The sequence below is a fragment of the Chaetomium strumarium genome, assembly GCF_033439665.1.
Source record: "Chaetomium strumarium strain CBS 333.67 chromosome Unknown B0T15scaffold_5, whole genome shotgun sequence".
NCBI classification, from domain to species: domain Eukaryota; kingdom Fungi; phylum Ascomycota; class Sordariomycetes; order Sordariales; family Chaetomiaceae; genus Chaetomium; species Chaetomium strumarium.
The window spans coordinates 2,174,608-2,189,351 of NW_026944433.1; the positions used below are offsets into that span (position 1 = coordinate 2,174,608).

The following is a 14,744-nucleotide window of genomic DNA, read 5'->3' on the forward strand; positions in this document are numbered from 1 at the left end:
GGAACTCGAGCTTGCTGATATGGTTGATATGTGCGTGTATTAAGTCCTTAATCTGGCGACCGTATGACTGTTTCAACGGCCTAAAGCAGCCAATATCAAGTGGCTGGAGCTTATAGGAGGAATACGGAGGTATGCAGAGCATAATGATATTATTCTCCTGGCAGTAGAGCTTGAATTCGGTAGAGTAGTGGCTTTCGTGGCCGTCGAGGATCAACAACCGCTTTTTGCCCTTTGTATGAGGTGCTATATAGAAGTCGAAGTGCTTGATCTAATCTAGGCCTGCCGTATTAGTAGTCCAGCCGTTATCGGTAGTTATAATACGCCAGTTTGCTAGGAGGTTGCACTCGGTATACCAGTTGGCGAGGTGGTATTACGCGGCCAAGATGATGAAGGGCGGGATAGCCCAGCCAAGTGTATTGACTCCCTGGATCACTATTGCCTATTCGCGGTTACTAGGCTGGGCTAGTTTTGCCCTACTATGGCCATCCAAGGTCGTAACTACTATGCCTAGGCAGATCATACCTATTATAAACCCGGTCTCGTCAAAGTTGTAGATATTATCATCCATACTTGGCCTTAGTGTTTCGTACGAGCGCAAACCACTCCCCAATAATCCTTGGATCCTCGTACTTAGCCCTCTGGTAATTGTATCGACGGGCATAACGCGTATAGAGCTCTGGCTGGCGTTTAACAAACCGATGTGCCCAGAGCTTGCCAACAGGGGGCGCGCCGCGTTCGCGTAGTAGATAGTTGGCCATATCTTCCACCCCACTTAGTCTAGGTGGGAATACGCGTGCAGATAGCTCAATCACATACTGAACTATCGCCTTCTCTTCTAGATTGGTGAGCTTACGCGAGTTGGCTGGAAGATCGCGTCGTGTAAGCCGGCCAGTAGATCGGTCATGGAGGGTTGTATAGGGTACGTCGTAGAGCTTAGCTGCGGCTCGGAGGCTTAGTTTTTTGTTGTTTTGACAAGCTTCAAGTGCCAGGATTACCCTGGCTTCTTTTGAAGGAGAAGGTATGTTAGGTTGTAGAGAAAATTGATGTTGGGTGTGAAAATGACGCGTTGCGGCAAAAAGTGATCGGCTCGCTGATATGATCGGCTCGCTGATAAGATACGTTATCAAGATGACGCAGTACACCTGCACGGAGGACGTTCCCTGCGCCCCGCATGTGATCTTCTGCCATGCGACCTGCCTGTAGTTCCTTTGTTGGCCTAATTCGTGACAGCGGACCATAGCAAACCCTGCCCATAATAAATCATCGTGATCAATGGGACTACAACAGACAATAAAACCTCCCTTACGGCGCCTGCTTACGCTGTGGGCGTAATCTGCGGCGGCCTCGCCGCCATAATGCTTAGTGGTTGTGCTCCTCCGATGGTAAAGCTCCCCCCAAGCTCCTAACTTGTCTTGGTCGCTATTTTAGGATTTCTCTCTTGTCCCTGGCTAATAGTCAGGGAAATAAGCTTTGCAGACTTCCAATGGCCGTGGAAGACTTGGAGACTAACATCTCCTTTCGAGTTGAGAATCTAAACCGAATATCTCCGTCTAAAACATACAAAGAATGGAGACTTGCCATACGAAACGCCGAAATCCGTCTCGTAGCTCAGCCACTTCTCTTGTCTGGTACAAGCTATCAACTACCGGAAACAAATGCAGACACTGACTTGTCGACCTAGCGCTGTTTGCCTGGAAAAATCAAGGGACAACGACAGAGTTCGTTGCTTGCCATGCGGCCATATTTTCCACTCAATCTGAGCCTTAAATGGTTCCCGAGACAGCACAACGCTTGTCCGATCTGCAGATCTAATTACATGCAAAGCATAGATACCTGCCAGTTCCCGGCAATTATCCAATGCGATGACGCTGGTCTACTGTGGGCTATAGGGGTGAGGTGATACGACTTAATCCCTCGTCAGCAGGAGGCTCCAAAGCAGAAACGGTCATTCCTTTCCTACAATGATTTTTACCTTCCACTCTTTCTGTTTGGGTGCGTACGATCGTCCCGTGTTTTCCGGCGTCTGCTGATGGGACTCGAGCAGACAGCGCTCGACTACCTCCTGCAGCCGGGCCGTATATGAAAGATCCGCGTCCATGGGCATGAAGTTCGATTGGGAAAAAACGGCGATGAGAAAATGAACTATCAGACTGCTAACTACAGCAGTTTGGTTGGATTTCCAGACGCCGACGTCGTCTGCCAGCGTTTTTTTTTTGTCGGGAGGGGTGGAATGTTTGGCAGAATCGCGGGAGGCAAATTGAAGGGCTGCGCACAGTTCCCCTTTCAAAATATATTATTATTATTCTTACGCCGCTGTGCCCTGGGGCGTGCCGGACGTTCAACTACTTACTATACAGGAAATCGTACCCTAGCGGGCCGGGCGAAAAACGCATATCGGCAATCAAGGAAATGATCAGTGAATGAGCCGGCAAATACAAAGAGAGAAGGCCTCTTGGCCTTCGAAGGGAAGGGATATTAGACCATAAGTTCCATCTCTAGCCTCCTGGCCAGATTGTACATCGGTAGCCTCCCCGAGTCCATCAGCCAGTCCAAGATCCTCCCCGTTAGCAGTGCAGCTTTGGGGTTGATTCCCTGTAGAACAGAAGTAAAAGTCCCTTCGCGTTCTAACCTCGGCTCTCTCCCATGTTCGAGTCGACGGTGGGGTCCCCTTTAAAATAATGCGACGGTCTTCTTACTCTGCTGCGTCACCTAAGCCAAGCTCGGCAAGGCGGTGGGGCGGAGGACCTTCAATTGATTGAACGCATTTAGGGGGCCCGTGCGTCAGCCGGGTGACGGATGACCATCACCCACGTAAAAAAGACCTGCGACACCAATCAATAGTAGAGTGGCGCATCAGTTGGACGCAGTTAAAACCCCTTACCGACCGCTTGGCTCGGGAACGTGCAGAACTTATAGTTATACAAGGCGACAGTAGATTCATACCGCAGCGAAAGTTAGAAAACGGAACTAGGAAAACGGAGTGGTGAAAACTAAACGCAAACGCGTTCCCTACCGTTTCAATCATCTGAAAGCGTCCTAGTACGTGACCCAGACTATGCTGAGTTAACTCAATCTAAAAAGAAAGTGAAATGCTAGTTCTAGATTCACGTTCACGGCCTCCTGTGACGGCAAGTGCGGCCTGCGCGGTGCTTGCCGTCAGGGAAGATATAATCCACCGAGTCGCAAGTCCGAGGGACTTGCGATTCCGACATCCTTTTCGGAAGGTGTGCATAGCCGAGTGGGTTAGGTTTATGCTCCACCGTCATACCTCCCTATAATAGCGACATTTTCTTGTCTTCGTTGTTGTTCAAAGGGGGCGGTTTCTTGTCCTCAGAGTGACCAGTTTTGGGCCTTTTCGAGCGGATAAGGAAGATTTATGGGCAAAAACACTCTGCGATCTCGTTGAGATTAGAGAAAATAATGTATATTGTCTTGGTTAGATTCGTGTTCCAGATTGGTAGCACAAGATTTCAATGGACTCCCAATCAGTAAGTCGGACCCCCCCCATTTGGACCACCCCAGATTCAAACCACTTGGCAATCCACACCGCTCTTTCAACCTAACCATTTCAACTCACTACAACTCAGTCAATTCGAGGTCAAGAACGCTCATCTTTTGCATACAGCACTGTCAATGCCCAATGGACTATACGGAACAAGACTTACAAGATGCCGTTACAAAATATCATCGCGGTGGCTCCTCAATGCGGTCTATCTCCCGGGAGTTCGGCATCCCGAAGACTACTCTCCGGAACCGACTTAACGGCCACCAGACTCATTCCATTGCAGCCGAACCGCAACAGACTCTGAGCCGGATACAGGAAGACCTCCTTACACAATGGGTCTTGACCCAGGTCGCCCTTGGTGTTCCACCAACCCATGCGCAGATCAGGGAGTTCGCCAGCCGAGTTCTACAGGCACAAGGAACCAGCCGTACGACTGTCGGAAAGGGCTGGATGACTCGGTTTCTTCGTAGGAACCCAGTCCTTCGAACCCAGCGAGCCCGTAAGATAGATTCGGTCCGCATCAATGGGGCTACTGACTCAGTCATCCGCAGTTGGTGGCCGCGACTGAGTATCCCGGCCATCAAGGATATCCTACCAGCCAACCGTTGGAACTTTGACGAATTCGGCATCATGGAAGGCCAGGGAACTAACGGCTTGGTGGTTGGGAGCTCTCGAACGCGTGCAGTTCAACGGAAAGTCCCTGGTTCGCGAGCCTGGACTTCTTTTCTTGAGTGTGTCTTAGCGATAGGGGTAGCGCTCCCACCAGCTGTCATCTTCAGGGGGAAGAGCCTTCAACAACAATGGTTCCCACTTAAAAAGAAGGAAATAAAGGAGTGGAAGTAGGCTACAACCGCTATAGGTTGGATAAACAGAGTGGTTGCATTAGAATGGCTTAAAGAGGTGTTCATCCCCCGGACCCGGCTACAGGACCCCTCCCAGAGACGGCTGTTGATACTGGACGGCCATGATAGCCATAGAACCGACGACTTCATGTGGGAATGCTACATCAACAATATCCAGTTGCTCTTTTTACCTCCCTATACTTCCCACGTTCTTCAGCCATTGGATTTGTCAGTGTTCTCCCCCCTAAAGCACACATACCGGAAACTCCTTAACAAGTTGACCTCTTGGTCCGAATCGACGGTGCTAGGCAAGCAGATGATGATCAGATGTATCGTGGAAGCTCGTAAAGAAGCTATTACAGCCTACAACATCAAAGCAGGGTGGAGGGCATCCGGGTTATGGCCGGTCAATATAGCCAAACCTCTGATGAGCCGGCTTCTATTGGAAAATTCGAACAACACAGCCGGGATTGACGAACAGATAGCTCACATACAAACCCCAGCACCTGTTCAACCCTCCCAATCTTTGACAATAGCCGCCAACGCATTCCTCAGCACACAACAGAAGAAGTCAGATTTACGTGGTCAACTGAACAGCCTGGCCATCCGGAAACAAGACCTCCCTACACGCAGGCTTTTATTCAAGAAGGTTGAGAAGGCTTTTGACAAGAAGGACTTCGAATTGGCTCGTTTACGACAGGAAAACGAAGCTCTGAAGGCACAGTTGGAAGCAGCCCGGCCGTCGAGGAGGAAGAAGGTAGTTCTTGATCCGAACAGCGTGTTCGCTTCGATTGAACAGATCCACCAGGCGCAGATTGAGTCCGGCCGTATAGATGACTCTATGGCTGAAGAGAGCGGGTCAGAAAGTGCAGAATCAGAGGTTTCCTGTATTGTGGTGGGTTAAATAGACTGCGATATACGGTGTTGAATAAGATGGGTGGGTTTGCGGGCTAAGATTTGCCAAGCGGTCCGAATCTGGGGTGGTCCAAATGGGGGGGGTCCGACTTATGTGCAGGTATTGGTTTTGAATTTCTTGAATTCGCAGAGTCATTGATTGATTAAATAGCACTGAGCTACTCCTATACAACGGAGTTGGACATTAGCTGACGGCTGCAGCTGTATTGACTACTACTAAACTAGTAACTAGTACTTAGTAGATATTGACCGGACCTGCCAGCGAGATAGTACTCAGAGTCTCAAGACTCGGGTTGACTCGGGTATAGCGGCTGAAGTCTAGAGATCGCAAGCCGTGGGATACAATGAAAGCACAGCCGATCGAGAGGTGGCGTCTGTCCACGGCCTCCGACAGGACGAAATACTGTGTACGGGTGGCTCTGTTTATTCGTTATTGCTGAATGCTGCCCTGTCGCGTAAACGGTAAGGCTGAGCGGATGGCGGACTGGCAGCGTTGGAACCGGAGCGATATATTACCCGAACAATCCTTGCCAGCCAGGTTTGGGTGATGTTAGCCAACACCTAAGTTCTAACGTTATCCGGAAAGGGGTTATAGATGCCAAGTCGATGGACCGAACGTCAAAGGGCGGCAACTCGGGATTCGGGAATGTCTTTGGCTATCGAGCCGGCCGGATTCCTTGAGAAAACATGATACACCACCTGTATACGTCTAGCCTCCCACGCAAGCATCGCGGAGATCGATGTTGACGGGCTCTCCGAGCAAGCGTCGCGGTGGTCAGTGGAAGAAAGACAAGCTGATGAGTCAACAAGTGAACACCGCCTCGTCATTCCACTCCTACTGTGACGCTAGAGCGTGTCAAAGGAGGCGCGGGGGGCTTGGCGCGGGTGATTCAGCGCTACCCTAAAAGGTGTAAATGGTGGTGCTCCCCTGGCCACACGAAAAACGACGGACGGATCAGGATCAGAAGCGGTTTTCCCAGGAAAGCGGTTGAGACGCAGACATGCAGGGCCTTCCCACCAGTGGCGGGCCGACGGCCATGCCAACGAGCGGATACGGCCGACCCGCAACGGCGCTGCCCCCTTTGTTGGCAATGGATACTGGTAGCCAGGATGCGACCGAGTTCGACTACTCGGCCTTCCTGCAGGACCAACAGGAGGACATAGACATCGACGACTACCTGGCCGAAGAGAGCTCGGCATCAGCATCGACGGCAACTCTCACGGAGGGGTCAGTGCCGCAGTCTGAGTCCCCGGCATCGCAACACCGCACCCCCCAGCGGCGGCTTTTACCGTCTGGGCCACTCACGACGACTCGTTCGCGTGGCAATGCAGCTCGTAGTGAGAGCAGCACGAGTCCTGGCCCCCCGCGGCGCAGCCGAAGCAGCGGCTGGAGAGACGGGGCCATACCAAGAGCAGGAGAGGGTGTTTTAACTGCAAGAGGAGAAGAATCAAGGTGAGTTTTCGCATCAGTAATCAACTAGTAACTAAGTGAGTGAGAATGGGCAAGCCAGGCTGACATGGCTTTTTTTTGTTGTAACAAAAAGTGCCAGGAGACGAGGCCTGCGTGTGGGCATTGCGTCAAGCAGGGGCTCAAGTGCGAGTACCCTGTTCTGCCTACTACCGTGCATCAGGCATGTAGCGTCCTACCACTCAGTTCCCAGGAACAGGAATAGAAAAGGAAGCTAACTAAGGTAACTTGCGAAGCAGCCCCAGCACCAGGTTCCCCTATTCAGCCTCCAAGACATGCGCTTCTTCCAGCACTTCCTACTCAACTGCTACCCGCACCACCCGATCGGCTCCGAAGACTTGTGGACCCACGAGATTCCCTGCCTCTCGCAAAGGGTACCGTAACTCTTTTCTCTCTCCATCCCTGTGTTCCTGCCCCACCCCCACGCTAACAAAGCGACTTCTCCATGCTTACTTACCTTACCCAGTACGAATACCTGATGCACGCCATCCTGGGCTACTCGGCCTCCGACTTGATTTCCACCTCGGAGCCGGGCCTCGCCGAAGCGGCCATGGCACACCGGGTCAAGGCGATCCGGGCCATCAAGCGGGCGCTCGGCAACAACGCCGCGGCCGAGCAGCCGGGGACCGACATGTTCGAAGAGGGCAACGCGCTGATGGCGACGTGCTTCGCCCTGACCTTCCAGTCCGTGTTTCTGGACGACGGCATGGCCGAGTACATGACCTTCATCCGGGGCATCATCATTGTCGCCATCCAGATGTATGTCAAGGGCGCCAAGCTGCTGTTTGGCCATCTCCTGGGCGGCGACACGCAGAAGGAGAAGCTGGAGCCGCACATGAGTCGGATCCCGCTCATCGAGAAGGTCTGGACCGACAGGGCCGTGGAGGGCATTGAGGGGCTGGAGGGGTTGGTGGAGGGCGAAGGGAGGGAGGTGGAGAGGAGGTTCTGGGAATTGCTTCGGGAGATGGCGAGGATGCTTTATGTTAGTTCGTGGAAGGGTCAGTTTCTTTTTCTCTTCTCTTCTTTTCTTTTTCTCATCTCTTCTATTCTTTCTTTTTCTCTTTTCTTTTTCTTTTCCTTTTTTTTCTTTTCTTTCTTTTCTTTTCTCTTTTCCTTGTTGTTTTTGTTGTTCTAAACTCTCGTGCTGACTCCCCCACACAGCATACGAGGGTCTCATGGAACACTACTCCTGGTGGATGATGCTGCCGCACGACCAGTATCAACGCCTGATCGACCCCAACAACCAGGTGTCCATCCTCCTGGGCGCCCATTGGGTCGCCTTGGAGCAGATTATGGCTGTCATTACCGAGGCCGAGCGGAAGGCGGCCGCCAAGACGCCCAACCAGTCGCCCGGTGCGGGCATCAGCCTGGGCACCATCCGCTGGCTCAAGTATCTCAACACCCAGGTGGACGCGCATCACCACGCGTACAACAGCTTTCCGCGCTGGGTCGAGGCGCAGCTGGATCGGGACAGGGGATATTTTGGCAGGTCACGCTGATACTCATCATGCTGCTCTTCCGTCTTCACCTCCCATTCTACGGTAGTTGTACTATATTGGATGCAACATAACAGGTAAAGTAATGAAACACTTCTCATTCCGGGTCTGCCAACGGGTGGCTTGACGATAACCTGAGTTGCGTTACCCCACCACCATGATGGTAACACCAAAACACTCCTCATACGTCGTGACTTGGCTTGCGTACCTGACACAATGTGTACTCGTAGGTACTTTACCTAACCCACCAGAAAACAAGCGTTGAACGCCTAGCGGATGCCTACTGCTGCCAGCACTGCCTCCGAGCCCACTGTATAAGTGGCAGAGGAAACAAGGGCCCAGCCCACGAGACCCACCCTCGTAATTCGCGTCAGAGACGCAAGTGGATCTCCCAGAAGGCTAAGACGTCGAGCGAACGCATGCCAAGCCGCTAGCAGGGGTCAGATCGGCCAGCTAAGCCTTCACTGCCAACACGCCGTATCCGTCGCATCGCAAGTTGATTGGCTGGTCATTCAAGACTGGGCAGACATCTTTGTATGTATTGTACAAGCCGTCCGTGGCAATGCAGAAGAACGTGAGTGTATCAGCGATATATAAGTAGCTTTCGTATGTTCCCGTCTTGATGTCTGTTCCGCTTGAGACCGTTCAAACAGTTCTCAGTAGATCCAACCCCCCTTATTCAAGACCCTCGCAGAACCGTTAGCACCATGGCAACTTCTGTCCTGTACCGATCCAGCCTCCCTGACTATACCCCGAGAGACGTCGAACTCGATCGCCTCGACAGCACCACGTCCCCAAGCCCATCCATCCTCAGTGCTCCACCCGCTTACGACGACGCGGCTCCCTCACCCGGCTCGTTCCATCCCACAGTCGCGCTTCAGATTGAAACCCGAGGCAAATCTTGGTGTTCTCTCCCGCTGCCGCTCCGGCCTGACCCGATCCCAATCTTCACCCTTGAGACCGACCAACGGATCCCAACATTCACCTCCTTCCGCCCCAACCGCGGCTCCGGCTCCTGCTATCTCTTACCTTCCAGCGACCCTCCAGCCTCTTCCTCGAGTGGAACTCTCCCGGTACTGAGCACAACAACCTATCGCTTCGGGCCCTCCCGTCCGCCGTGCGTCCGCCTCTTCTCGCCTCACTCATACTCGGGGAGGCCTGGCGGTGGTATCCCTCGCTCCGTGCTAGATGAACTCCTCTTCCCTTCTTCCTCTTCCTCTTCCTCTTCCTCCAACTCCAACTCCGACCCGGACTCCGACGACCAAGGCTTGGGCCATTACGGCATCCAACCCTGGGACTCATTCACCATCACCTCCCTCGGCCTCTTGACGCGCGCCGTCAGCTTCCGCACGCGCCTGGGTACGTTCCAATGGCGGTACGCGAGCAAGCGGGAGCGGGAGCGGGAGCGGGAGGCGCTGCTGTCTTCTTCTATGCAAGGAAATAGCAATAACAACAGCAACAACAACAACAACAACAACAACAACAACAACGACTTGGACGTGGCAAGCCTGCTCGTCCTGGAGCGCGTGGTGCGCGTCGCGCATGCGCACAACGACGCCGCGGGTGGCAGAGGCAGTACTAGTAGTAGTAGTAGTAGAAGAAGAAGAAGCAGAGACAAAGAGGAAGAAGTGCGGATGGCGGTGGCGAAGTTCGTCCGCGGCGCCGGTACGAGGACGGAGGGGAGTAGCAGGAGCAGTGCGGGCAACGGAGGGCGGTTGCTGATGGATTTGGGCCTATGGGACTCGGAGGAGGAGAGGCAGGCTAGTGGTGCTGGGGGCAAAGAGGAGAGGGAGATGGCGGCCGTGATGGTGGTGACGACGTGTCTTGTGATGCTGAAGAGGGAGGTGGACCGGCGGAGGGCGCAGCAGATTGCTATTATGGCCGGGGTGCTTGGCGGTGGCGGATCGTAAAAGAATGTGCAGTACACGTGTGGAAGGAGAGAGGTGAAACGGGGGTTGTACTATGCATTTTGGTTGACGTACACTGCAGTTACCGGCACGCTCTCTGGGCTATCTTTTTGTAAAACCGCTGGTTTCCCGTTCTAAAGTTCCATCGTCAATTCAAGTGTCTTGACATCAATGGCCAGATGCTAGTGTACAATCTTACCCGTTAGGATCCAGGAGTACAAGGTCTGTCCCGTATTGCAGCAGAATGCATCGGACCACACCTCCACGCTACCCAACACCCGAAACCACCAATCATGCATTGCCTTACCCGAGATGAGGTGAGGCACAGATGAGACCCTCCCTGCCGATCCTCCTACCCTTCGTCCCAAGTCTCCGGGCATCATCCCCACCCAGCGCCGACGCTGCGCCGTTGATCAGGAGAGGGCACAGACGGGCCGACCCGCGGTCTCACCCTGTTGTCCCAGGTGCCTATCAGGGACATGCATACATCATACGATACCTATCCAGGATGTCGTGTTACACGGCATGCCGCCCAATAGCGTCAATGAGCTTGCATCGCATAAACATATTGCATCATCCTAGCACGAAGACTCGGTGACCTAACAATGTGCTCTATGCACTCTATGTCAACATGCTCTTCTCAGAAAACCCAAAACCTCTAGAGCTTGAAGGGGCAGTCGTGTGGCAAACACAAATCGGGCCGCAGCTTCTGGGTCAGCGCAGCATCCAGGAGAACCCCAAAAGCAATTGGCTCGCCGGCCCACAGAGACGCGGAGTTGAGCCGCTGACGCCCAGTACAAACAAAAAAAAAACAGGAATGCAAACTGTGTGAACCATGCCCTGCGACCACTCCCAAACGCCGAATCCTAACCCGTCCGTGTGTACCGTCTGTATCTCGTGTTCTGCAGGCTTCCATTCATTCCTTGGGTATCATCACACCGCGTCGCCTGGTCCCCTGTCCTCATATGCGCCGTGATGATGATGAATGAGCGGATGCCGCTCCTTAGATACCCCCGTCGCTGAAGCCGACAACGCCATCCCGAGCACCACCCATCTCGGATATCCAAACCCATCCCTTTGAATTCGTACATGGCCCGGCGTCGACCCAGCGGTCGCTTAGTTGTTCCTGTCGACAGTCTTCCGGGGCTTGTAATTCGGTATCTCGTCGAACCACGCTGTTTCCTCATTGTACTTGTACGCGTGGAACTCAATCCCGTATGGTTTTGGCTCGATAGAATAGAGTAGCCCGAGCGGTAGGTCGAGGTCCGCGATGTCATCTCTCGTGAGGTCCATGAAATACGCCATCAGCACTCGGCAGACAGACCGGTGTCCAATGATGAGGACATGGTCCGTAATGCGCTCCATCTCGCGCACCATATCACGGAGCCGGCTGATGATCTGGAGATACCCTTCTCCACCAACCCCTGGATAGATGTATCCCATCTTGTCCTTGGCCCGCTTCGCGTACTCCTCCGGGAATCTCCGGGCAATTTCTTCATAAGTCATGCCCTCAAAGTCGCCCGCATTGAGTTCGTTCAGCATCTCCCACGCCTTCACGTCGTAGTCGTCGTCCGCGTCGAAGTATTCAGCAGTCTCAATGCTGCGCTTGAGCATTGACGTCCAGACACAGAAGTTCTTGTCGTCAAGCTCCTGGTTGAGCTCCGGATAGGGCGGCGTGTTGTCCCCGGGCTGCGGCGGAAAGCTCGAGCTTGCGATTTTGTTCTTTTGCTCGATGAGCCACTCCTTCCGCTTGTAGGTGATGAACTCGTACAGAGCGTGAGCGTAAAAGTGGCCGCGCTCCGTCAGGTCGGAATTGCCGCCCAGCTTGTTCACCCGGTTGTCCTCACTTTGGCCGTGTCGTGTGATCCAAATCTGTCTGGGCGATAGATTGAATGTGGTAAGATACGACGCGATCCCGCCGCTCAGGAAGCCTCGGAGACGGTATTGGACAATCTTCCGGCCCACATCGATCATCTAGACACGGTCAGTCCTCGCTTCGTTTGTTGCTCATGCGTTGGTGTGACGGACCTGGATGTACTGTAGATCATTGTCCTCTTCCCACTTCCCCAACGGCTCGTACGCACTCTCGTACGCCTTGACCCTCGCTTTGAAGTCCTCCAGGGACTTGACCGGATCTTTATTTCTGTAATCCGGCCCAGAGAGCTTAAGACGCATATTCGCCTCCAGAAGCTGCGAGCTGTCAGTTGCGATCCGGCAGATGCGCGATACGGTTGACTTGGCTTACGTTCTGGTCGTGGCAGATGCTCTCAATGAAGAGAATGCCCAGCTTTGGCTCCCTGGCCTTGATGCGATCCACAAGGAGCTGCCGCCGATGGACGGTGCTATTGGTCGCATCTAGAATGCCCACAGCACCGCCCTGTTGAAGAAGATAGTCAAGAAGCTCGTCGAGCGTATCTAGAGCCACTTGTTCGCGCAGCTTGGCCGCAGTTGCGTTCTTTGGATCGAAGAACTTGGCTGACTGGTCCAACTTCTCGGCTGAGTCCCCGTGGATCGCAGGCTTGTTGAGATCTAGATTTGTCGGCTCGTTTTCCACAACAATGTCAGGGCCTTTCGTGCCGTTCAAAAGAACCTTCGCCGCTTGGCTGGGCACGTCGGTTCTTATAGGCGCCGAAATCGGCGATCCATCGGATGGCTTGGCCACGCCAGCAGCGATGCGTCTCCTGTTGCCAACATTGAAAATCCTGGTGCTGTGCTGTTGCCAGGATAAATAGCGATGGATCTTCTTCGTGATGTATGATTTGCCCCTTGCCGGCAGGCCAACCATGATGATGACTAGTTTCGCAGCAACGTCTCTGTCGGGAATACGCCCGTCTGGGGATGCTTTGGAACGCGTCATCCCTGGGATATTGAGCGTCGACGGGTGTGGACGGACTCTCGGGGTCTGACTGCCGGAATTTTGTCTGACCGGCGGACTGTGCAGGTGTTAGCCATGGTGAGACATAGGCCTATGCCGCGCTGCGCGCTGAAAAAGGAACCGAACTTACATCCGCGGCGAAGTGGGCGCTGTGGAAGAGAGGCTGCGCGAATAGGGGGAGTCATAGTGAACGCCACCGGGAGGGTGCGGGGCGCCGGGCTCAGAAGTAGTCAAATTCCTCAGCGCGGTTGTCAAGGACGGGACGCCTGGAGCAGGCAGCGAAACACCCGGCGGAGGTAAAGCGCCATGGTCCAGATGGGCTTCTCCATTGCGGCGGTTTTCGTTGGCTTTGATTGTGGGCGAAGTCGGAGCTGAGGATGCTGCACCCATGAGGCGGCTCATAGCAAGCTTCCGCAATGATTGCGTCTGCGGTGCGCCACCAAAGTCTTCAAAGAGCTCTGTATCAGCCGTGATGTCGATTGTGCAGAGTCTAACAGATGATGACTGCGGAAGACGGGTTTATGTATATGAAGAGAATATCTTGAGACCTTTGTGTTGGTGACTCGTTCTGTTGGGCGATTGAGCCAGATGTCTTGACATGGAACGGGGTGGGAGATCCGGCGATTAAAAAGGTGCAAAGGGACGTCAAAGACGCAGGGGATGTTGACAGGGATTCTGCAGGGTGCAGCTGAACTGCAGCGAATCAGCTTTCAGTCGTTGCTTTCGAGACGTGACTAGGGCTGCAACACCGAACAACAAAAAGCGGGTTAGGTTCCATCCGGAGCTCTCGGTCGGTAGAATAACGTTACCAAGAAGTGGGAGGGTCCAGAGGTGGGCAAATCACTGATGTCAAATCTGGCATGTTGAGGCTGCGAAATGCATTGGCGGCCATCATCGCTTCAAAGAAACACAGCACTCACAATTCTGCGCCGTTGCACAAATGAATGACTGCCTGTCGCTGGTGATGATGCTGCGCTTTTCTGGGCAGCGTTCTCGCGATTGCTTCAGTTTATGGCCGATTGGAATGCAGTTCTCTCTTGCGAAGACTGGTGTAAGATGCAGCTTAGTCCCGAGTCGGCGTTAAGGTGGATGTGGACCCGATTTTAGAAACGAAATGACGTAAATATCACTACCACCAGCCTTGCTGTGGGGTGACTCAACAACGCAACTGGCCTGTATCGTCGTGTTCGGCCTACTCGTGGCGAAATGACAGGACTTAAATACTAACCTAATGAGGTGACAGCAGCTTGCCAGTGGTTTGACGTTGGGCTTCGGTAGCACAGCCGAGCAGCTCGACAGAAACAGATGTCGGTTGCCTCGTCTCTCGTCATCTGCTGTGCGACTCGATGCTGGAGATGTTTTCTGCTTCGGGAAGGAAGGTCGGTTCCCGGACAGGCATTACTGCGGGATTAACCAAACCTTCGGCGTGGGTGGATTACCCTATGCTGCATATCCGTAGGTAGGGTACCGTATCTTGATCTTTCTATAGAGCAGGAGACAGGGCGCAGAGGGTGTAATGGGAGCGCGGGTTATTTTCTAACTTCCTGCCTGTGCTGATATCAGGGACGTAGGCCTGATATATAGGTACTCATTGCTGCCCTTCTTCCCCCTACGGACTATAGCAAGTTCGGGGTATTTCGGTCGTACCCGATGCAGGCAGCGCAATGCAATTCGGTGTTCAAATGGCAGAACGGCTTGTCCTCTGCCGGAGTACACTATGTACAACGCACTGCCTC

General features: G+C 53.5%; 3 protein-coding genes across 3 annotated transcripts; 2 read left to right on the plus strand and 1 right to left on the minus strand.

The window, feature by feature from the left end:
• Positions 1-6,353: 6,353 nt before the first annotated feature.
• Positions 6,354-8,229, plus strand: B0T15DRAFT_399348 (uncharacterized protein; the record flags this gene model as incomplete). The annotated part of the gene is made up of 6 exons (XM_062865000.1): positions 6,354-6,582; positions 6,606-6,715; positions 6,807-6,869; positions 6,970-7,104; positions 7,197-7,728; positions 7,892-8,229. 6 exons carry the CDS (start codon positions 6,354-6,356, stop codon positions 8,227-8,229), a joined length of 1,407 nt encoding a protein of 468 aa, XP_062720333.1.
• Positions 8,230-8,658: 429 nt separating this feature from the next.
• B0T15DRAFT_245627 (uncharacterized protein) lies at positions 8,659-10,299 on the plus strand. Its single transcript, XM_062863117.1, has one exon. It carries the CDS (start codon positions 8,934-8,936, stop codon positions 10,134-10,136), a length of 1,203 nt encoding a protein of 400 aa, XP_062720334.1. The 5' UTR covers positions 8,659-8,933; the 3' UTR covers positions 10,137-10,299.
• Positions 10,300-11,149: 850 nt separating this feature from the next.
• On the minus strand, positions 11,150-13,539 carry B0T15DRAFT_245686 (histidine phosphatase superfamily). Its single transcript, XM_062863119.1, has 4 exons — positions 13,139-13,539; positions 12,379-13,066; positions 12,162-12,323; positions 11,150-12,107 (listed from the first exon to the last, which is right to left on the minus strand). The coding sequence occupies exons 1-4, from the start codon at positions 13,408-13,410 to the stop codon at positions 11,250-11,252; spliced, it is 1,980 nt and encodes a 659-aa protein (XP_062720335.1). The 5' UTR covers positions 13,411-13,539; the 3' UTR covers positions 11,150-11,249.
• Between the last annotated feature and the right edge of the window lie 1,205 nt (positions 13,540-14,744).

Coding starts and splice junctions, on each gene's coding strand:
- B0T15DRAFT_245686 (XM_062863119.1), bottom strand. CDS start 13,410: ATGAGCCGCCTCATGGGTGCAGCATCCTCAGCTCCGACTTCGCCCACA. Junction 13,067..13,138: donor GCGCCCACTTCGCCGCGGAT/GTAAGTTCGGTT, acceptor ACACCTGCACAG/TCCGCCGGTCAGACAAAATT. Junction 12,324..12,378: donor GCATCTGCCACGACCAGAAC/GTAAGCCAAGTC, acceptor GACAGCTCGCAG/CTTCTGGAGGCGAATATGCG.
- B0T15DRAFT_245627 (XM_062863117.1), top strand. CDS start 8,934: ATGGCAACTTCTGTCCTGTACCGATCCAGCCTCCCTGACTATACCCCG.